The sequence below is a fragment of the Colossoma macropomum genome, unplaced genomic scaffold, assembly GCF_904425465.1.
Source record: "Colossoma macropomum unplaced genomic scaffold, Colossoma_macropomum, whole genome shotgun sequence".
Lineage (NCBI taxonomy): Eukaryota > Metazoa > Chordata > Actinopteri > Characiformes > Serrasalmidae > Colossoma > Colossoma macropomum.
In genome coordinates this window covers 25,051,784-25,075,340 of record NW_023494794.1, presented here as the reverse complement: position 1 = coordinate 25,075,340, position 23,557 = coordinate 25,051,784, and the positions used below count along the sequence as shown (strand labels likewise).

At 39.0% G+C, this 23,557-nt stretch overlaps 1 protein-coding gene across 1 annotated transcript in view; it reads right to left on the bottom strand.

The window, feature by feature from the left end:
• Positions 1 to 23,557, bottom strand: part of LOC118814606 (astrotactin-2-like) — a 697,894-nt gene that overhangs the window by 176,775 nt on the left and 497,562 nt on the right. The window contains exons 13-14 of the mRNA XM_036580304.1: positions 4,060 to 4,226; positions 2,514 to 2,702 (exon numbers count right to left, since the gene is read on the bottom strand). Coding sequence (XP_036436197.1) covers positions 2,514 to 2,702; positions 4,060 to 4,226 — 356 coding nt within the window. The remainder of the gene's footprint in view (positions 1 to 2,513; positions 2,703 to 4,059; positions 4,227 to 23,557) is intronic.

Genomic DNA, 23,557 nt, shown 5'->3' with positions numbered 1-23,557 from the left:
AAAACAGTTCTGCTATTGTTATGATGTCAAGCTTGTACCAATATACATATGTGGTTCTATATAGACCCATTTTCAATAAAATTCTACAGCACCATATACAACACATTCTCCCTCAGTTGGAAGAACCATTTCATGCTTAGATGTTTCTTTGCATAGTGAAATGGTTCTTCTTTCTATATATAACTCATAGTTCTAAACAGAACTGTTGCCTTCACTAAAGAATCCTTGAAGAACTTTCTTTTTAGGTGTGTCGGAAAGTTTTGTTGTTTTAGACAAGTTGGCTTCTTAAGAAATTATTTTGCTGTATCTTTTCTCATAGAAAGAACCATTTGAGCATGAAATTGTTCTATGTAGAATTCATGGTTCCAATTAGAACCGTTGCCTTTACTAAAGAACCCTTGAAGAACCATCTTTTAGACACAACTCTGTATTTTCTGCATGTTAGCTAGCTAGCCTTCTTTAACCTTGGCTTTCAAATCAGAAATCAAAATGTAAAAACTTAAAAATCAAAAAGCAGTCCCACCTTAACAGACCGTAACATTCAGATCTCTGAACAAAATGGATGGTCAAGTTGTTGGTCAAGAGGACAGCCCTCTTTGTGTCTTCATAAGAGCTTCCCCTGCTGACCTGGATGCTAACACCATGTCAACCAGCCTTGTTATCCCCTACGCAAACCTACTGTTGCCTGGAAATCAAAGCTAGCAACGACGAGTCAAAGCTAGCATCACTGACTAACAGCCACAGAGCGGTTGTGCTCATCTAAGCCTCAGAGTCGCGAGTGAGTGACATTTCATTTTCCTTTCATGATGGAACCTGAAACGCTCTTCAACTCGTCTTTGATCCGCAGCTTTCTTTTGTACCTCAGAATAGCACAATCTCCATAGCTAATCTTAGCAAAACCTCTAGCCATCCATGCTAACGCCCAACTTATAACTGTCACAACATGCAGCCTCGGAGAAGGACAGCCTGACAGAGTGATTTAGTCCTAGTGTAGGATCTGAGCTTCACACAGCCACAATGCCTTGTCATGTGTGATTGTGGAGGCCTCTGCCCACAGGGGACATTTGTCTTTATTAACAGAGCAGCAGGAGCGGCTTTCAGAAGCCTGACAGCGGCAGTGCGGCGCTGGGATTAACTCCGACCCACAACACTTACGAGCTAATGGACAGGCATTGGTTCTCCACTTCTCACAACACAACCAGATTCAATCCAACACTTTGAATCCAGCATTTTGGCGGTACCAGTACTCGGAAGGCAGCTTCAACGTCACCCGTGCACATGAAAACATTCAAAAGACAGGAAAAGACCAGCAGTTGACCTATTCATGCCCTGCCCACAAATGCATTCCCTTTTTTACAAAGATACAAAGTTGAGACTGGATGTCATTTTTTGTTAGATCCAAGATTTCAAACCAAGGTTTTCCAGTATAAACATCTGACTTAAATGCTAGTTTACAGGTTCAATGGCTACAGTTGTTTTAACATTGCTCTCTAGCTAAGTCAGCAGCACTTTAGCCACGCCACAACCCGGCTACTGTAGAATGGCTAAACTCACACCAGCAGGTCTGCTAACAACATTTTTCCAAAAATATACTAACATAATGGCAAAACCTAAAAATAAAAGCTGTTTGGTGATAATGACAGGAGAAACAGACAAAGCTTTAGGTAGCCTTAGCTAGCCTAGCAACATTGAAATAGCTAAAGCTAATTAACTCTGCTTAGCCTATAAATCAGATGTTTACTCCTAAAAGCACTGATTATATAACAAAAGAAACTTCACCCAATTCTAATAGTGTGGCCTAAATTATTTAAAAACACTGCACTGTAAATTGAGGTATTTTGACAAAAAAGTGTGCTATTATATTTTACATATGGAAGATATGTGTACATATCTCCACATTTTCAGCCATTTCTTTTAGTCCGATCATCATGACATTTACACACAATGTAAAGGGCAACAGGCATTTTCAAAAACTGAAAAAACGACAAAAATGGAGATACAAGTTTTTGTCCCGACAGCAGCGATATCCTATGTATGTTGTTTTAAAAATGTATATGCTCATACAGGTCAATATATTGCTGCTGTTGGAACAAAACCTTGTATCTCCAAAAAGATAACTTTACAGAAGAAGGAAAAATATAGTTTACTTTTAAGTTAATGTAATCAAACTTATTTCCAAGTAATTTTGGACCATTTCTCATGATATTTACACACAACGTAAAGAGCAAAAGGCATTTTAAAATTACCAGCATTTGATGAAAGGAACATCGTGCCAACTATAAAGCAAGGGGTGGATCTATTATGCTTTGGGCATGTATGGCAGCCAGTGAAACAGGAAACATTGCACGGGTAACTGGCAGTATAGATTCCACTACATATCAACAAAATCGCGAGGGCACATGGGACACAGTCAGTTTGCTAGTGTTTGCGAAAGCTTGCTCAATCTACTTTGACACATTTGTGAGCAGAGCATAGAAAAAGGTCACTTCAGAAAGGGATCAAACGGAACTCACCGGAAGGTCATCTGGAAGACTTGTCCCAAGTTGACCTGTTGGGTCTTGTTGTTGTAGCCGTGCAGCATTTCGCTGAAGAGCGTGTCGTTGAAGCGCGTGTCCTGGCGTGGGCACTTGGGCCCTTCGCAGTTATCAGCCAGGAGGAGGCAGGAGCGGCCATCTGCTGCCAGCTTGTACTCCTGCACACACCTGGGCGCTCACAGATACGCACATGGAGAGGAGACAGATGCCAGAGTGAGCAGAGACGTCCTGGCACACTGAACACACAACCGGCGCAGTGTGGGACTACTGATCAGACGCAATTTCCAATGTAGCTGCAAGCAGCAATTGTGGAGAAACTGAGTAGCTACAGAATGAAAATATATGGCATTGGCTTACTGAGAACACTGCAGAATTCAGATGAGGTAAATGTTCATTCCTCATTCCTCAGGATGTAATAACAAACACACAGCCATGCTAGCTTTATATTTTCATTATATAAGGACATAAAAAGCTTAGACAGTCTGGAGGGCTTGAACAGGATTGCATTTTGTATGATGTCTGTGTTAAAGTGAAGGAGCCAAAGCAATTAACTAGAATTTAATCATTTAAATAGACCATTTAAAACATGGAATTATCATTCAGAAGTTTGGAAGTTTGGAATGATGATTCAAACCATTCAGACGTTTAGATTTACCATTTAAATGTTTGGAACAACCCTTCAAAAGTTTGGAATTACTGTTCAACCCCTTTGGGATTTCCATTCAAAAGTTTGGAATTACATTTCAACATTTAAAATTACCATTCAGAAGTTTGCAATTACCATTCAAATGTTTGAAATAACCATTAATAATTTTGGAATTATGATTCAAAAATTTGAGATTATCATTTAGAAATTTGGAGTTACCGTTCAAAGTTTTGGAACTGGTGTTCAAAACCTTTGGGATTTCACTTTAAAAGTTCACAATTACCATTCCGTAGTTTGAAATTACCATTAAAACGTTTGGAATTATCATTCAAAATTTTGGAATTACCATTTAAAAGTTGGGACTTTCCATTTAAAATTTTGGAATTATATTTGAAATGTTGGAATTTACTGTTTAAAACCTTTGAGGTTACTATTCAGTTTTGAATTATTATTGAAAAGTTTAGAATTATCAATTAAAAGTTTGAAATGACAGTACTCCGTAGGTTGGAATTACTATTTGGAAATTTGGAACCATTGATTTTGCAGATACATGTATAAAATATTTGTAATACAATGCTAGAACTCAAAAACATCACGTTTCAAATAATTTGTAGGAAGCTGTAAAACATTGTTAGCAATGTCCAGAATGATGAGCTGAGATGCCCAGAATCAGCCAAGAATCAGAATTGTTTTTTTTTTTTCTTCCACACTGGGTTTTTTTTTTCACAGCACAGTGTAAATTATTATTGAATAAAAATTTATTAACCACAAGTGACTCCAAACTTTTGAACAGTCACATAAGTAGGTGCAATTACATCTGTTTGTTTTTGCACACATGCTTGTATGTATTTGTGCCTGCTATTGTGTTCGCCCTCTCACCCGCAGAACATGAGCACGTTGCTGGACGTCGGATCATCCGGCAGGGGCACCAACTGCTGGAGGCAGAGCTGTTCACAACCGCCGTTAAAACCGTCCGTGCAGTCCGTGCCCAGAGAGTAGTCATAGCAACCTGAGCCATCCTTCATGGGCCGCAAGCCCTCAGGGCACTGTATGGGAACCGGAGAGAGGGAGAGACAGAGAAATGTAGAGAGAAAGAGAAAGAGAGGTCAACATCTGCGTGCTGGTCCGAGCTGTCTGTTACTAGGTAACCAAAAAAGGAGCAAAGGGTAGGAACTTTTGTTAGAGGGCGCACATTCCCGGCAGGTTACTATTATGAGGCTGACAAAGGTCTCTTGCCTCAGGGAGAAAGGCAGACTGATGGAGGCAAAAACAGCAGAAACATAAAATATATTCCACTGCCTCGGAAACCTCAAAACAGTGTTTTAGCATTTATGAAATATATATATGGTTGACTGATATGTGTGTGTGTATATACATATATATATATATATATATATATACACATATATATATGTATGTAAATAAATCTAAATATGTGTGTGTGTGTGTGTGTGTGAGTGTGTGTGTGTGTGTGTGTGTGTGTGTGTGTGTGTGTGTGTGTGTTTGTGTATATAAAAACATACACACAACTATGTGTACACACTAACTGGCCACTTTATAGGAAACGCCCACCTCATACTTCCACTTACTGGCCACTTTATTAGAAACACCTACCTCATACTTCCACTCACTGGCCACTTTATTAGAAACACCTACCTTGTACTTCTATTCACTGGCCACTTTATGAACTCCCTGTACTTTACATTTCCTCTACATTGGTATGCAACTACAGGCTGTAGTCTGATACACACTTTATTAGCCGCCCACTACCCTGTCCACTACACAGTTTCTGACCACAAGACCACCGTTGTGTTGGTATTATTTAGTTAGTAGACCATTCTAAGCATGACAGTGACTCTAACATGGTGGTCACATCCATTGAAATACAACAATAAAAGCCTACAAAGCCAACAGTAGACCAGCCCTTTCATCTTGATGGCAATGGGCAAATCCCATACCATTGACCCTTTTGATCAGGCTTTACCCACCATCCCAGGCCTGAGAAAGCATGGACCGTGAGGCCTATGAGGACATTTGATTTGCCTAGAAAGGTACCCTATCCCCCTTCACCCAATGAGAGAACAGACCAATTTTTATAATATATAATATAATAATTTCAGTAACAAGGTAACAAAATGTAATATAATGTCACGAAACACACGTTGGAAAATTGAATTTGAAATCAATGTATTTTATTCAGATACAATTGTGTCCTCTTAGCCCTCGGCCACAACATTTAGCCCCACCCCTGCTCAAGATATGTAGGTGATATACATGAAGACTGCATTCTGGTGCCCAGATGGTGAACTTTCACTGCTTTCAGTCCCACGCTGTGTTCAAAAGCCAACTGAAGATGTCTTCAGCATTTAAATGAACACTTATCTTGCGCCTCGCACAAAACTCTGTGTATCGTGTGATCTTGTACCAGAACTCTTAGTTGAGTATCTTTAGATGTTAACCTATCTCCACTAATTTAAAGATATGCTCTAAGTTGCTCTGAATTACAGCATGTGCTAAATACTGTAAATGTTATGTTAATGTAGTCACATGGCAGTGTGCGTGGAACTAATACACAGCTGGAGTCAGGGCCACTGCTAGGTTGTGCATTTTCCGAGTAATTTCAGGATGCTGCATGCTGAGTAGAGAGATGATGTTGTAATATATGATATAATAAGATAATTCGATGACTGACTGCCAAAGGAGCGCTCTAACCAAAGTTCACAATTTAATAAGTGGTAGATACAGGATTGTCGCCAGGTACCCCGGGGCTAAAGAACACACCCTAGAAGTGAATTAGCAGTAATGTGCCAAGGCGTTTTGGGATAAGTACACCAGAAGCAGCCAGATTAAAACCTTCCGTGTAAAAGTTCTACAGAACACCTCGGTGCGCTGGTGCTACGGTGATGATGACAGCGGTGGGATTTTGTATTTCCCATTTTAACTTTGGAGAAATCTTAAAATGCTCATGCAGAGCTCCCACTGTCTCCCCAAACCACCAAGACACATTGTGCTGTCATCAATCAAAGTCTGAAATTCGCCACAGCTTCAAAAGACATATTCCGACTAATGGTTCCATCAAAGAAAGCACAGGCATGTACGAGGAAAGCAAGCATGCTTTTATTTCTCAACAAAAGGCTGCCATACAAAAACGCCTCTAGCCTATTCTACTGCTGTTGAAACAGTGTTTGCACCCTCTATTGAAAATCTATTTGCACCCTGTCAGATGTATCCACTGGGTTGGCTTCCATATGTTCTAACCACAAGGGGGAGGTGTAGAGTTTGGGCAATTACTGAGCACTTAACACTACCGAATGCATCATGTCAGAAACTTTGGGCTTATTCGAGATGAACTGCGTTTCGCCTTGGCGGTCAGCAAGAGTAGCCGGTTACAAATGGGGGAGGAACTGAGAAGAAAGCCATCGAGCTAGGTAGTTTACCAGCATCCTCCCATATCAGCTGGCTGCTCTCATGACGTTCACCTATCAGATGTAACACTTCTTTAAGAATATAAATCCAAACTCTACATTAGAAAATAATAACCACAAATGCTCCGTATTTTAATAAGCTATGTGCTCTGCTCAACACAGTTTGTGTCCACATGGTTGTCGGCTGAGCTTCAGGCCAGTGAAAATTAAGCTCTGTCAAGCTGTCTCTCAGCTCGCGCAGTCGGGTGGTGAGCGACTGTGCCGACTGGCTCTGAAAACTGCAGGCGCCTCGCTCGGGCGAGATTACAGCCACGTATGTCATCATGACTTGCCAGTGTCGGCGCAAGTCAGATAGAAAAACTTACTGGCATGCACCGTACCGAGCCAGGTGGTGCTCGGTCTGCACAGTGCCGCATTAAACCGAACAAGCCTATTATCAGAGAAGGCAAATGCTCACTGGATGAAATCAGAATGAGACACGCTCAGCAGTGGTGGTTCTATTATGCCGGGATCAGATTGCACAATAATTTTGTCTTTCACAGTGGTTCCTTTGTCAGATTAGGCAGTTATAGTGCCATAAACTCATGCCGTGTCTTGTCAGGAGACTGGCAACACTACAGCTTTGATGCCAGTTCTGTTATGTCACCTCACAGACATCTGTGCTGGCTAGCATCATGCTACGCGATGGCCATCCAACCCACCCATAGAGAGTGAGGTCAATTGTGCATGTTGGACTCCCGGCCATAGATGGCAGTCGCATGACCAGTGATCAAACTCATGATCTCCTCATAATAGAGCCGACACTTCGATTGTTGTGCCACTCTCTTATGGAACGCCACTATCTAAGAAACGTTTAAGAGCATTACAATGTCAGAGAGAGTATCAGCTTCATTCTTGTCTACTCGTGCACTAAATACAACTTCCAGCTTTAACTGAGCAGCTCCTGGATCACTGCGACTTTGAATCCCACCTTGTTACCTACATGTTTCTTCTTTCTTGATGGTCTCTGTTGGCAGAACGATTAATTGTGCTCTGTCAATCATTCGCCCACATTAGTAGGTTTATTTGACGCCTACACTGAAAACAATGTGTTGGCAAGTAAATATAGGCAATATCTAATATTTCTCATTATGAGATTGTTCTAAGATTAGTATGTGCCGTTCAACCATTTTATAGATGCTTGAACTTAATTTAAGTTATTTCTTTGAGAGAAACACTGGCTGTTTCATTACTCGACCGAATTATAGTTGTCTGCTAGTGCAGTTATTAATACGAACACAAGATAATAAGATGAAGAAGATCAGTAACAATGTTTGGATATATGTTATAGATTTTTTCTCATGACATATTGAGGAATATTTATGTGGTTTTATGTACCAAAACCAGTCATAATTAATTTTCACATGACCATTTTCCAATCTTTCTTTATCCTTTAGAATTAAACAAGCTGTTTTGGTTGCTTTGCATTTATAAGACACACACACACACACACACACACACATATATATATATATATATATATATATATATATATATATATATATATATATATATATATATATATATATATATTCTGATTGGCTGCCATGTATTAAGCCTCATTCCAAAAAGTGCTCAGAGCTGAGCTATACTTCAGTGTGAATGAGCGGGGCTAAACTGCTACAGGGTGAATTGATAGTATTCTGTTGATGTCGTAATCTAGCTAATTAAAAAAAAATGTTCTGTGCATATATAAAGGAATAAATCATACATATAATGTAATTTAACACTGCTTTTGTTAATTTACAGAAATAGAATGAAAACTCACAACATTATCACTTTCATTTCACAGACATTTGGTTTATTAACTAGTTGAATTATTAACTAGTTGAATTGATGAAACTGTTGAATTACTGTAGAAGGCAGTATTTCTAAGAAATGAAATGACTGTAATATTACGGATTTTTACCATTATTGAGAAGAGTTCATTAATGGGTTTTGTCTAGCATCCCTGCTGCCATACCTTTTTCTTTACTGTATTCATTTATTTGTTTACTTATTTAGTTATTTATTTTTATAGATTTGAATTGCTTTATGTAGTGTATGGGACTAAGTCCAAAACAGTTGTGACAGTAGTCAAAACACAAGTTAAAACAGACAACAGTGATTTGTAAACTTTTACAGGTCTTTTACAGTTGTTTCATTCAATTGAAAACCACACAAATAGGAGACATGGAATATTTTACCTTATTATTGTTTCTTAATTTGTTTCTCAATGTATCTTTACAGGAAATGTAGGGATTTCACCTTCTAGAGTTCATAACATTGTTCATTGTTTCAAGAAATCTCTGTGTGTAAAGCAAAAGGACGAAAACCAATACTGAATGTCAGTGACTTTTGATCCATCAGACAGCATTGCATTAAGAACCAACATGCTTCTGTGATAAATATAACCACATGGACTTGGGAATATTTTGGAAAACCCTTGTCTGTAAACACAGTTTGTTGCTGAGTCTACAAATACAAAGTAAGACTCTATCACACAAAGCAAAACCATGTATCAACAATATCTGGAAACGCCGCCGACTTCTCTGGGCTAAAGCTCATCCGAGATGGACTCATACAAAGTAAAAACGTTCTCTGGACCAAAGATAAAAAAGGCCATCCAGATTGTTGCCAACTCAAAGTTCAGTCCAAGCCACATTCTGCATGTGTTACAACACCATGACTTTGTAATAAGAGAGTGCAGGTGCTAGATCTGCCTCCCATTGGAAACAAGTGGCACATTTTGAAGTGCAACAGCTGGTGTTTCTTAAAGGGAAAGATAATGTAACACAGTGGTAAATATGGCCCTGTGCCAACTTTTTGAGTTTAGTAATTAGTTAATTAGTTAAAAATCATATCTTATTAAATACAGTGTAAAAAAAGACCTGCACAAATTACTGCCTGTTTGTATTTACGTACTTTTTTGGAATTGGTTTGTACTTTATCAAACTACAATTTACAAAAATGGAGGAACAACTCTTTTTTCCATGTTATGGGCCCTTTGAAGGAAATTTAGGGCGACTAACTGATCCGGATTGTGAAGTAATCCTTAAAGACCGCCACAGGTAAAGCCATGCTCCATTTCCTCCTAGACAGGAGGTTTTGTCTCCATGTGTTTAATCTCTGCTCGGGGCCTCCCGCTAATATTATTCCTCATATTTCCCCCCCTCCGAGCATCACGGTGTTATTATTAGATGCCGATGCCCTGATAGCAAATAAAAGATAGCCGAATGAAATGACAGGGAAGCACTGCAGCAGACTGCGGCCTTCAAAAGCAATTACACATTCATCACCTGATTTCTTTCAGAAGGGTGAAGTCGAGTGAATTGATGGGAAAGAGTTAGGAGCTATTATGTTTTATAGAGTATTTGAATATGATAATTTATTCATGCTCAGGTGGTAATATTCAAGCAATCTGCGTTTGGTGTCAACACATGAATATAAATGACCATGACATGACAATTTGGAGGAAAAAACACATCACAGATCACATACATGGCCAGTTTGTCGACTTCATCTCACGGCTGTTATTTTCTCATTGATCCTGAGGCGGTACGAGACACAGAGCGCAGGAGGAGACAAACAAAAATCTGGAGCGCAATATGAAGCCGGTCTGGAAAATTGCCAAATTGAAAACACAGTCGAGCAGATGAAATGAGATTTCATCTTTTGATACACTATGAAAGCAGGATTATGTTACGTAACCCAAAAAACATGTTCAACCTCGCTAAAATCTAGGACAGCAACAAACATAATAAAGTTCAGCTTTAGATCTTTAAAGCCACTGCCAAGATTCCTGCATGCATATCGTGTTTGTGCGCGTCCTTCTGCCGCATTAGACTTAGGAGGAATTGTATTATAATTTGTTGTCTTTTTTGTAAAAAAAAATAGGGTTTGCCTTCAGCACAGGGAGAAGGGTACATTGTTATACTGAGGATAAGATACAAGTACTTCTGAAAAATGAAAAATAAAAAAAAGAAAGTTTCTATCACTCAGTGTAGGCAATATATCGCTGTTGTCGGAAGAAAACCTTGTATCTCTATTTTTGATGTTTAATAATTTGAAAAAAACATGTTGCCCTTTACATTGTGTGTAAATTTCATGATGAATGGACTTAAAGAAATGACCCAAAATGACTTGGAAAAAAGTCTTGTTCCATTGACTTACATTAAAAGTAAAGTAACTTTTCTCCTTCTCCTGTAAAGTTACAATTTTGGAGATGAGGTTTTCTTCCGAAAACAGCCTTATTTAATATTTCTCATCATGAGGCTGTAAGAATATTATAGTACTGTGTAATAAAGGCCAGAGCCCATTGGCCAGTCAAAATGGTTATTAAGTATAAGTTATACATTTTTCAAAAGATATTTCTAAGAATTTTATGTATAAAATGATATACTTGCACAAAAATGAAAGGAATGAGTGAAACAACTAGAATTTTTAGAAAAAATGGGACTCCTAACAGCCACCTGGAAGACCTGGCAGACACCAAAACTGTCCCTATTAGATAAACAGCATTTAAAGCTTTCATCTTTGAGAGAAAAAAAAAAATCACGCCCCACTCTTGCTTCAGATTTGAAAATATCCATACAACAATGGGCACCAGAGTCCAGACCTCAACACTTCGGAATGTGTTTGGAATTACTTGGATTGAGGTCATGAGAAACAGAAAATGCAACCAACTTCTAAGACTGAACTTTGGAGGTGTGTCTGCAGATTTCTTTAAGAAACTGAAATTGAGTCTCCTGAAAACAATGGAAGCTGTAATGAAGGTAAAGAGTGACACACTGAATACTGAGATGATGTGATGTGATATTATATCTAGTTGTTGTATATTTTTCTGACACTGAAAAAAAAATGTAGTAAAAAAAAACAAAAAAAAAAAAAAACAACCAAACAAACGAAAAACTTAAGTTAAAGGCTGTTTTGACTGAGTGTTTGATAAATGAATCGTGGTCTCTAAGGTTTGCACCAGATTATTCAACCTGTTTGTAAACATTTCTACTTATTCTGAAATAAATTTGTACAGTGAGCTGATCTCACTGCACTGTTTACTGCAGTTACGCTAGCATTCAAAAGTTTGGAATCACTTGCAATAATAATAATAATAATAATAATAATAATAATAATACATTTTTTTTATTTACATAGCACTTTTCATGCCGGTGGCAGCTCAAAGTGTTTTACAGACAGGTGATAAAGCCTAACAGTAATACAAGAAATTATAAATATTAATGTAGGATCATATAAGAAAACTACAACAATTACATATTACTCATTTTTGTTATTTTATATACAATAAGAACGCATACAAAGTGGATTTGAATGTTACAAACTGTACACCACAATGCATTTTGATGTATTATTCAATATTTCAAGACTTCTATGATGAAACTTACAAAATGATAAATAATATTCTGCAACTAACATGCTAAATTGCCCCTAGGTGTGAGTGTGTGTGTGTGTGTGTGTGTGAATGTACATGTCTGTCTGTCTGTCTGCCCTGAGATGGACTGGTGACCTATCCAGGGTGTATCCTGCCTTCCACCCAATGACTGCCGGGATGGGCTCCAGCTCCCCCTGTGACCCTGAAGGATAAGTGGCTTAGAAGTTATCTACATTAAGATTTGGTTCTGTTTTCATTATAACTTAATTCTTTACCTTCTGCAGCTTTTCCAGTCATTTTTACAAACTTCTACAGATCTATTCATCATTCACACACATTTCATCATCTGTATTTACAGCGTTCTAGTGTCTGACTAATGATTGGAAGCACTATAGAATCACTTTATACATTCATTCACAACCAGATCAATTTTCTATTGTTGAACACATTGATTCCAAAGTTTTGAATGGTAGTGTTTACTTCCCTCAAGCATTGTGCCTTAAAACAAGTGAAAGCCTACCTGCAAAGTGCCAAGATATGATTTTTGGAAGTGTATTATTGTTGCTGATGTTGTTGTTGTGGTTATTACTCTCAATGCCATTGTTGTTATGGAGGTTTATCTTGTGCTTTTGCCCAAAGCAATTTTTTTAAAAGCCAGTTGCACTGAAGGCAGTGGGATGAGGTTTTGGTGGTGGTGGAGGCGGTGGTGGTGATAGTGGGGGGATTAGGGGTGGGGGTGGGCTAAGTACCTTGATGCACATATTACTGTTATTGAAGCACATGCACAAGGTCAGTGCTAGCGAGGGGCCACAAAACACAGTAAACCTCAAGACCTTGGACTAGAACACTCATCGCAGAGATAGAGCAAGGATGGCAATTCTTCAGAGCAATGTGGGGGCTTTTATTGAAGCTCATGATAAACTGCACTGCAGACTTGATGGAAACTGCATTAGGCATCGCTGTGGAAAATCAAATTTATACAACGTATGGCATACGGTTATCTCTAAAAATGGACAAAAAGACCTCACATTGTGAAAAACGGTGGCAGCAGCCATATTGAGGTGTGAATTTTGTCCAACAGTGTTTCACATAGTGTCAGGAACCACTTAAGTGGGTCTATTTGAGACTATGTATCAAGTTAACTCAGCAATTGGGTGACAAAGCATCTATTATGAGCTTCCATTACTTGTTAGAAGGCAGAATACTAACATTTCATTGCTTGTTGTCACTTACAGTTGGTGGGTAGCACTGGCTCCTCATTTATGTGGATGATGGACGATACAAATAGATGATAAAGACCATCTGAACCTTCTAGGATGTGTGGTAGGTCCCTACTTAACCATACAAATATAAATGGGCCTACTAGCAACTGATATCATCTATTTAATGGTAAAATATCATTTAGATCAGCTAGACAGTAGTCCAAGACAAAAAATTTGTCAAGTTTAAGTCAAGATTCATTATAAAGAGTGCCAAGACCAAGACTGATTCCAGCTATTCTTCTTTAACTGCTTCCAGTCCAAATTTATTATAAAAATAAAATTGTTTTGAGGTCATTTAACCATGAGCTGTACCCCTACAGATTCACTTGGGAGAGAATTAATGCTGCATTAACATTATGATGGTAGATGGCAAGCAGAATTATCCATTGTTTTCAATGCTGTATGCTGCTATTGGTCATGTACTGCCGTGAGGCATGGAACAGCACTTTTCTCTAAGTCAACATGTAAGCATTAGAATTATACAGTTATTACTTTCATTTTGCAATAATGTTCAAAAATAAAATGTATAAATACATACTTGGGTAATAATTTGGATGTACATTCAATTTACATTCTGCATTGTCCGGCTTCTGACTACACTGCACACTTATTTGCATTAGTTTCAATATCAGGAGCTGATACAAACATGGCAAAAAATGAAGAATTTTTCTTCCTCATAAGACTGTATGTACAATAGGCCTAGTAGCTTTTCTTCAAAATCAAATCATAATAAAATACCTTCTTATAAACACAACTGTGGTATTGATTGAACATTTATAAATACTGAACACCAACAGTCCTTTTCTAAATTAGCGCTAATGTTAATGGATAAGGCATTGTTTTGTAGCCACTTATGAGTGATTTTTATGCTTGAGAGGGCAAATCCTGAAATTCCAACATCTTCAATTGATACTTTCTTCCATTTATATATGTATAAATAAATGTATATATATATATATATATATATATATATATATATATATATATATATATATATATATATATATATATATATATATATATTTCTAAATTTAGTCACATGTGGGGAAGTTGTTTCAGTTTTTCAGATAACAATTGAACACCAGGGGCCTGAGTTCAGTGTTCTTGCCAAAGTCTGGCAATGCCAACTGGCCAAATCAAACTAAAAAGTTGACAGCTAAAAGAAAAAATGCATATATATAGAGTGGATCAGACACAGCAGTGCTGCTGGAGTTTTTAAACACCTCAGTGTCGCTGCTGGACTGAGAATAGTCCACGAACCAAAAATATCCAGCCAACAGTGTCCTGTGGGCAGCGTCCTGTGGCCACTGACGAAGGACTAGAGGATGACCAACACAAACTGTGCAGCAGCAGATGAGCTACTATCTTTGACTTTGCAGTGACAGTGGGTGGACACAGTTTTTAAAAACTCCGGCAGCACTGCTGCATCTGATCCACTTCCACCAGTGCAACAAACACTAACACACCACCACCACGTCAGTGTCACTGCAGTGCTGAGAATGACCCACCACCCAAATAGTACCTGCTCTGTGGTGGTCCTGTGGGGGTCCTGACCATTAAAGAACAGAGTGAAAAGGGGTAACAAAGTATGCAGAGAAACAGATGGACTACAGTCTGTAACTGTAGAACTACAAAGTGCTCCTATATAGTAAGTGGAGCTGATAAAATGGACAATGAGCGTAGAAACAAGGAGGTAAACTCAATGAAGCGGCTGGTCTCAGTCTTACATCACTGCTTGTTAACTACAAAGGCCTCATAGCTCTGGTACAAAATTAAAGCAGCCAGAATTCTTGCTTCTAAACTTCAGACACTGAGCATATCTTGCCAAATCAGCTACATTTGAGGTAATGTGAAAATTGTACCCATTTATTTTTGCCCAAAACATTGCTTTAGGTACATGTTCAGTGTAGTACAGCTGATGTATCTACGGTAGCTGCACCCTTCTACACCTGACTCTGATTTGCTTTGTGATAAGGCCGTGAGTTCATAAAGCAAGACCCTGTTGGTAGAAAGCTGAGGTGTGAAATGGTTCTGATAAGACTGAAATAATTTTCTCAGTGTCTGAAAGCTGGAAATATGAATAACTTTCAGATGCATATGCTGTGACCAAAATTACCCAGGCAGCCCTTCTAATGAGTGAATTCAGTTACTTTAACATGACATGTTTAACATGTTCATTTGCACACACACCTTCTCCAAAGAGAAGCACTGACTGATAAGATGGGGCACTCTGGAGCAGCCACACATGAGCCCAAGGTCACCCTGCCCAATGCCAAGCATTGGCTAGAGGGTATATAGCACTGGGCTATGAAGCATTGGAACTGTCTTCCCCAGAGTGATGGATCCAACATCTTTGGGACGAGTTGAAACTGCACTTCTGATCATAATCATTCAACTGACCTCACTATTGCTCTTGTGGCTGCCATCAAATCCTCACAGCAAAGTTCCAACTTCTAGCCTAAACCTTCTCAGAACAGTAGAGACTGTTAGTCCAGCAAACGTTCTCTTAATACTCATGATTTCAGAAGAAACATCTACAGACTTTTGAAACAGTGTAAGTCTGCAGGATCAGTTTCCCCTACAAATGTCATGGATGCTTTAATAAGTATATGCATAGGATTACATGTCAAAATGTTTGTTTACTGGCCATTAATCTTCACTGTAAACAAACATAATGACATTTCATGAGCATTTCCACAGCAAATAGTGCACATGCCTTTATGGAAGTGTTTCTGAAGGCAGCATGTTTACTAGGGTTAGGGTCAATTCCATTATTTCAGGATCAACCGAGGAGATAAATTAGTCATGAGGTGAATTAAATTTGGAAATGGCTTGGTGAATGTTAGCTATGGGTGAATTTGAGCTCACTGACTGAATTAGCTAAATTAGCCAAATTGAAAGTGAACCGAATGAAGCGGAGGCCGACCCTCATCATTATGTGTGCTAGCAATCAGCCGTAAATTAGCGCTAATGTTTATGGATAAGCTGTTGTTTTGTAGCCACGCGTAAACTGTGTGGTTTATGGGCAGGTTTTGTGTCTGAAGGCACTCTGAAGTTCAAACGTCTTCAATCGATACTTCTGCTATGCACGTCACACGTATAAACGCACTCCTCATGGGACGTGGCCTGCTATTCTGATGAGAGTTCAAGGAGACACGAGGGAGGAGGAAGCATCATTTACTTCAAGTGGGAAACGTGAAGTGTCACTATATTAGACTGTTAGCCCTCAGTATTGATCAAGTGTCCGCAGCCGGCAGTTGTCACGTCGATAGCGAGATTAACAAAACAAATAAAAAATGCCAAAACAATTACGCCTAGCTCCTGAAAGGGCGATGGCCTACGCCCACCGGCCGCCCCAGAATGACGAGGAGGAGGCGCGATCGGGCTGGAAAAAAAAAAACAGAAGAAAGAAGGAGGGATGAAAACAGAGGAGTGCAAAGGGGCCTCCAGGGCTCAATCTGCCTCTATGCTCTCTGACTCATTAGTCACACTAATCACCTCCAGCTTTTTAATCAGACGCTGCGCAATTAACAGGCAGATTCCGTCCTAATGAATCCCACGTCCCCCCCAAATAAAGCATTACAACCGGATTCAGAGGTTTCGTTTGAGGTTCTTAGGGCAAGGTGGTCAGAACGGCTTAATGACCTCAAGGTCTGGAAATGTTATCTGGCACTGAGAGCCTCATTTAGAAACTGAGCAAAATGGATAGAATTCAGGAAAGAATGAATGATACACAGTGTGTCTAACCTTGGCGAATGACTGAGATTTCTTCCCTGTTGAAGCAGCTGTTCAGCAGGAAAGCAGTATTCAGCTTCAAATAACGTTCAGGGCAATGTGGTGGTCAAAATGACTAATGTTAGCTGTGCTTTACGTTGCAAAGTGAACAAAACAGCGGAATTTTGGGTAACACTTTATTTGGATGGTCTACTGTAGATGCTTTATAAATGCGCAGTCTTTCTTAATGAAACATTTAACTAAACTTACATTAAATGCAACTGAACTTCAAGTTCAGTATGAAAGATTTTATTAAATCTATCCATAACCTTAAACCTAAACCTCAAGGCAAAACCTATACCTACTCCTAGCCCTAACCCTAACCAGAATGTTATTGACAATCAATTGAATATCACCAGAAGGTTTGTTAATGATTTAAGTATCTGCAGAGCATCTATAGGGGACCATCTATATAAAGTGTAACCGCAAGACTTTTGTTAACGAATCCCACGGCAAAGCATTAGGACTGGACGTTGAGGTTTCACTGAGGTTTTGTTTGAGGTTATCAAGGTACACTGATGGTCAGAAAGGTTAAAGGCTAAAGTTTGATGGCTTTGATGTTGGTGTAGAGCCGTGGGTAATACTGCTGCCCTCCAGTAGACTGGGGTTGCATTCTTTGACTGGGTAAGCATGCTGTACCAATAAGTCCTTGGGCTAGACTCCTAATGCTATGTTTGCCTACATCTGTACCATGAATTGTAAGTTGATTTTAAATTGTAACAGAATCCGTGTAAATGTAACTGTGATGCCCTTGTAATGTAATTCGACAAGAAGAGTCATATGTAGAAACAGACTTTGGAAACTGAACAAAATGGACTTCATTTTTGGGGAAAAAGTGTGCCTGACCTTGGCAAATGGTTGTGATCTCTTCCCTGCTACATCAAGTGTTGTTCTGCTGAATAGGACCATGCAGACACAAATTTATAGCCATTGAATCAAGAACTAAAACTGGATTCAGAGGTTTCATTTGAGGTACTCAGGGCAAGATGATGTTAAAAATAGTCAGAATGGCTTAATGACACCAAGGCCTGGTAATGTAATCTGACAAGCATATTTAGAAACAGAGATTGGAAAGTGGGAAATATGTATTTTCATTTTTTGGGGGGTAGGATTTGTCTTAATGAGGTGCCCAGTTGCCCAATGATACACTGTTAGAAATAATGGTTCTTTGCAGGTACATTTTTTGTCAAAGGTACAACAGTGGTTTTAAGACCCAATTGTGAACCTTAAATGAGTTTGTCCAGGTGAAAAGTACATATTTGTACCTTTTTATAATCTAAAGTTTTAAAACAGAACAATAAAATAAAAGCCTGGAGAAGCTTAGAAAATATAATTTCAGTGGATTATGGTACAGTTATGTTCCCTGACTAAAGGTACTAAGATGTACCCTTGAGGGTACCACCCCTGTGACAAGAGGGGTACTGCCCCAGTCACAGTTTAGTACCTTTTCTTTTTTTTTTAATTTTTACCCGATTTTCTCCCCAATTTAGTCGTCTCCAATTCCACCCGCTAGTTAGGACTCCCCCAATCACATGATGCTATCAACGCTAGAAGGGGAGAAGGAGGGGCCATCCTACCCACCCAGAGAGAGCGAGGCCAATTGTGCTCTCTCGGACTCCCGGCTACGGATGGCTGTAGTATCACCAGGGATCGAACTCGCGATCTCCTGATGACAGGGCCAACGCTTAGATGGTTGCGCCACTTGGGAGCCCAATGTGTACCTTTATTTCTGAAAGTGATCAAGCAGGTCTAGGTACAAATCCAAGGACTGACTAGGTACCAGAGTTAATGACCTTGGGCAAGGCATTCAACATCCTGACTACTGGAAACAACACTGCTCCACTGGCAATACTTTGCTGCTCCCAGACTGGGCTTGGTCAGGCAACAAAATGACCAATTACCATTGCAAAACGGAGTAAAAGAACAACTTAATCCCACGTCCCCCTAAAATCATTAGAACTGGGTTTTGAGGTTTCATTCAGTGTATAGAGTAGGTTCTGAGATCAATGTTGTGGCCAAAACAGCTTAATGACCCAGAATGACCTCAAGGCCTGGATGTAATCTAGCAAGAGGAGCCATATTTTCAAACCAAAATTGAACTGAACAGAATAGAACTTGGGAAAGAATTAATCTTGCAGTGTGTTTGACAAGATGTCTCTCTTGATGAAGCGACAATCCAGAATGATTCAGCAGGAACATTCCAACTGTGTTGAGAATTTTCAACAGACCCTCCAGATAAAGAATTAGACGTAGAAGAGGTTTCATTTGAGGTACTCAGGGCAAGATGATGATAAGGGAGCAAGTAGAACTGAATGTACCCTTGGGCAAAGCACTTAAGCCCCCAGCTGCCCCAGGTGTGCTTGTCCCACACTGGGCATAGTCAGGCAAAAAAATGACCAGTTTCTGTGGCAAAATGGATCAGTACTAACATTAATCCTGCATCCCCCAGAAAAACTGCTGAAGATGTTCTCAGGGCAAAATAGACAGAATGGACCAGTAAAATAATCTGGCAAGAAAAATTGTATGTAATGATCAAACTTGAAAATGGATAGAATTAGAGAAAAAAAAACAAAACAATCTCAGATTTCATCCTAATTGATGCCACATCCCCCCAAATAACACATTCAATTTAGACTTTGAGGTTTTGTTCAGGGTATGGAAAAGCTTCTCTACAAAAAGCGATGGTCAGAATGGCTTTATGACCCAGAGTAACCTCAAAGCCAGGTAATGCAATCTAGCATGTAGAGCCGCATTTAGAAACAGAAATTGGAAACTGAACAAACTGACCAGAATTTGGGACAGAGTGAATGATTCACAGTGTGTCTGACCTTGGCTAATGGTTGAGATTTCTTCTCTGATGGAGTGACTGGCATTCTGTTCAGCAGGACCATGCAAAATTATATTTAAATAAATGTGTTGAGAATTTTCAAAATAGAAAGAAACTGGATTCAGGGATCTAATTTAAAGCCTACCAGGCAAGGTGACGGTCTGAATGGTCAAAATGGCTTAATGACCTCAAGGCTTGGTAATATAACCTGGCAAGAAAAGATTTATTTAGAGACAGAAACTGGAAACTGAAGAAAATGGACAGAATTTGGTGTATTTACACAGTGTAAATAGTGTCTTTGACCTTGGCAAATGACTGAAATTTCTTCCCTGCCAGAGCGACTGTCGTTCTGCTCAGCAGAGCCACGCTGACTCCCATTATATTCAAATATACACAAGAGCACTCAAGAATATTCAGCAGACCTGTAACTGAAGTGCGCCGCATTTTTTATTGCTGTAAATTTGGTCCAAAACTTTCCAGCATGAAATATTCATGTCCATTTGTCCACTCATTTCCATGTGTCCAAAAGTGCCCTCGCTGCAGGACTTTGAAGGAGGAGTACAATCAATTTCTCATAACTAACTCAAAGCACTGTTCCTGAATGAACAATGATGTGAAATATTTTGATGATTTCCTCTTTTTTAACTCCTTCTCTTACCTTCCTTTCCACAGTATTATTCAATACCACAATCTTAAAGGTGCTGGGTTATCTGTGGCCAGGAGTCCAAGAGATCATAACTGGCCTCACTCTTTCTGGGTGAGCGGGATGGTCCTCCCTCTCAGTGTGATGCTAGCCTTCATTGGTCTCTGTTAGCTAATGTAAGAGAATTAGCAGTTGGAAATCTGACATGTAGCAATATATGGATTTTAAATATATGACATTTATTAAATTTAACATGTATTCCAACTTTTTTAAAACTGGCCATTTTCAAATAAGGGACAAATATTTTATATACAAACATATATGTGTTTCATGTATGATATATGTTTCATATACAATAATATATGTGTTACATATGTTTAAATGATGAATATTCATATATAGACTAGTTATATATGCCAGCTTCATGTTGTAAAATACAGTTTTTTAGGCATCTTCTTTGCTTCTTCCACATACTTCTTGATGATAATAATAATAAGTACTAATATATGAAAATAATGATTATACTAATGTAAATTAGTATAATAGCTACATTACTAAACTCTGTATGCCATGAAATAAAATCAGTAAAAGATATAAAATGATAAAATGATTGAAATTATGTCCTCATTTAAATGAATTTAATGATTGAATATTTAAAAGCAAAGAGACAACATAGTAACAAATCTAACTGTACGGGGATGTATTCAACTATCCAACTACACATCAGACATCAGATATCAGCATATATATATATAAGTTTACTCTTCATTGTAAAAAATTCAAAGTCATTTACATTCACATTTCTGGCACGTAGCAGATGCTCATGTCCAGTGCTTGGTTGTGCACTCAGAGAATGAATCCTAGTTAGTACAAATAAGTTAGAATCCAAACTACCCTTGAACTTGTGTGCTCAACCAGAGCTGATACCTAGACAGGAAGATAAAGAGTTAAACATTGCATAAGTACAATACAATACATTTCAATAGGTACTTAGATTAGTGTTCACTTAAGTGCTTCACAAAGAGATGCGTCTTCAGTTTGCATTTGAAGACTGTGAGAGACTCAGTAGAAGTTCATTCCACCATCACGATGCTGGACAGAGAAGAGTCTTGATCCCTGCCTTCCACACGTCTTGAAGGACGGTGGGTCAAGCCAAGCTTTACTTGAAGCTCGAGGGACAGACGTCAGCTTATGTGGTTCTTGGCTTGGACATACATTTCACTTATTACACATCTTTTCCTGATTAAGTCAGCTTGAGAACACTAGAGCTCTTAGCTTAGTCCAAAGTTCTCTTAACTGGCATGTTCTAGTTCTGTATCTAAGTTAAATAAACCATATAAACCCATATAGATTTCCCCACTAATGCGAATCCTTCCATCATACAATCCCACCAGATGTTTTCCCTTCTTGGGCTCTCATTTATGGATGGCTATGGCATTGAACTCACAATCAGAGCTTTCTAGCTAATGTTTTTAGTGTTCCTTCTGGAACTAATGTTGTTGAACCAAAATGACCACTTTAACCCAATGTTTTTCAAATGTTTAAGGAAAATGTTCCACTTTGCAAGCCATCCATCTTAAAACAAGTGAATATATTTACCATCTCATGGGTATTTACCATCGCAATAGGTATTTAAATACCTATTTACCACCTAAATGGGTATTTAATGTTAGTATAACATTTCTATGATCGTATCAAGAATTCAGAGGTTCATGACCACTGAAAACAAACATGGCTGTGCCCACAGTTGGCCTCTCATGTTCATCTCCCTTAAAGATTATATTTGTCAATTCCAGTGAACATTTGAGTTGGAAGTCATAAATTGTCACCATTTTTTACCCCCAGTTTTCTCCCCAATTTCCAACCAATAGTTAGGATTCCCCCAATCACACAATACTACCAGTGCTAGGAGGATGAAGGCTAGCACTGGCTTCCCCCAAGACCTGTGAAGCCAGCCGCTGCATCTTTTTGAACTGGTGCTCACACAACGTCATTGGACGCCCGGAGGAAAGTGCCAATTGCCAGTTCTGTTATGTCAGCTAACAGACACCTGCGCTGGATAGCGTTCAAGTGATGGGGGAGAAGAAGGGGCCATCCTACCCCCCCAGAGAGTGAGGCCAATTGCTCTCTCTTGGACTTCCGGCCACGGACGGCTGTAGCATCACCAGTAATCGAACTCGTGATCTCCTGATGATAGGGCCAACGCTTAGACAGTTGCACCACTCGGCAACCTGTCACCAAATTTTTAAACGTGCAAAATACTGGCTGATAAAAAACATAGTGTTCTGCTAATGTAAAACTGTTCTGTAACTAACTGTTTTTGAGTTGAGCTGTCCAAGCTCGAGGATCCTTTTTAAAGTTAAAAGAGCCTCCGCATAATGGAAACATTCTTTTTTCCCCTAAAATATATGTCCTAGCCAAGAACCGTTTAATAATCCTTATGTTTAAGATTGTATGGTAATAGATGTTTTGCTCCGCTCGGCCCTTCACCTGCATCGCGTTCTGCCCCTGCTACATTATTCATTTTACTTCGGACTGCTGCTCAGCCGACCTGACACTTCCCTCACAGCACTTTAAAAACCAATTAAAGCCAAAGTATGAGGGTGGAAATAAATAAATAAGGCCAAAATATTCCACGGAGAGTAATGACTCAAAAAGCTACCTTGTTATTTTCCCTCCAATGCCTTTCTCTTCTCCCATAAGATAGGAGATAATATTTGTAATCTATGTCCAATAATGCTGCAGCCGCATTCATTAAACTATTAGAGAGGGGGAAATTGAAACTCCAATCTTTCGCAACATATCTAGCATTGCACAGTGCTGTGCCGTGGCTCGCCGCATGGGAATTTTGCATTGTGATTGTAATATTTCTTTTCTTTTGGATCAATGTGCAAGGCTGGGAAAAGCCACATTAAATCAGCGCTCGATATTAACCCAATATGAGCTCTCGGCTACATCTGCTAAAACAAGTCTCCTCTTTGTGCTTATTGTACTAAAGAAAGGAAAGGCCTCACTACATGCACAATCAGGCCTCATCTA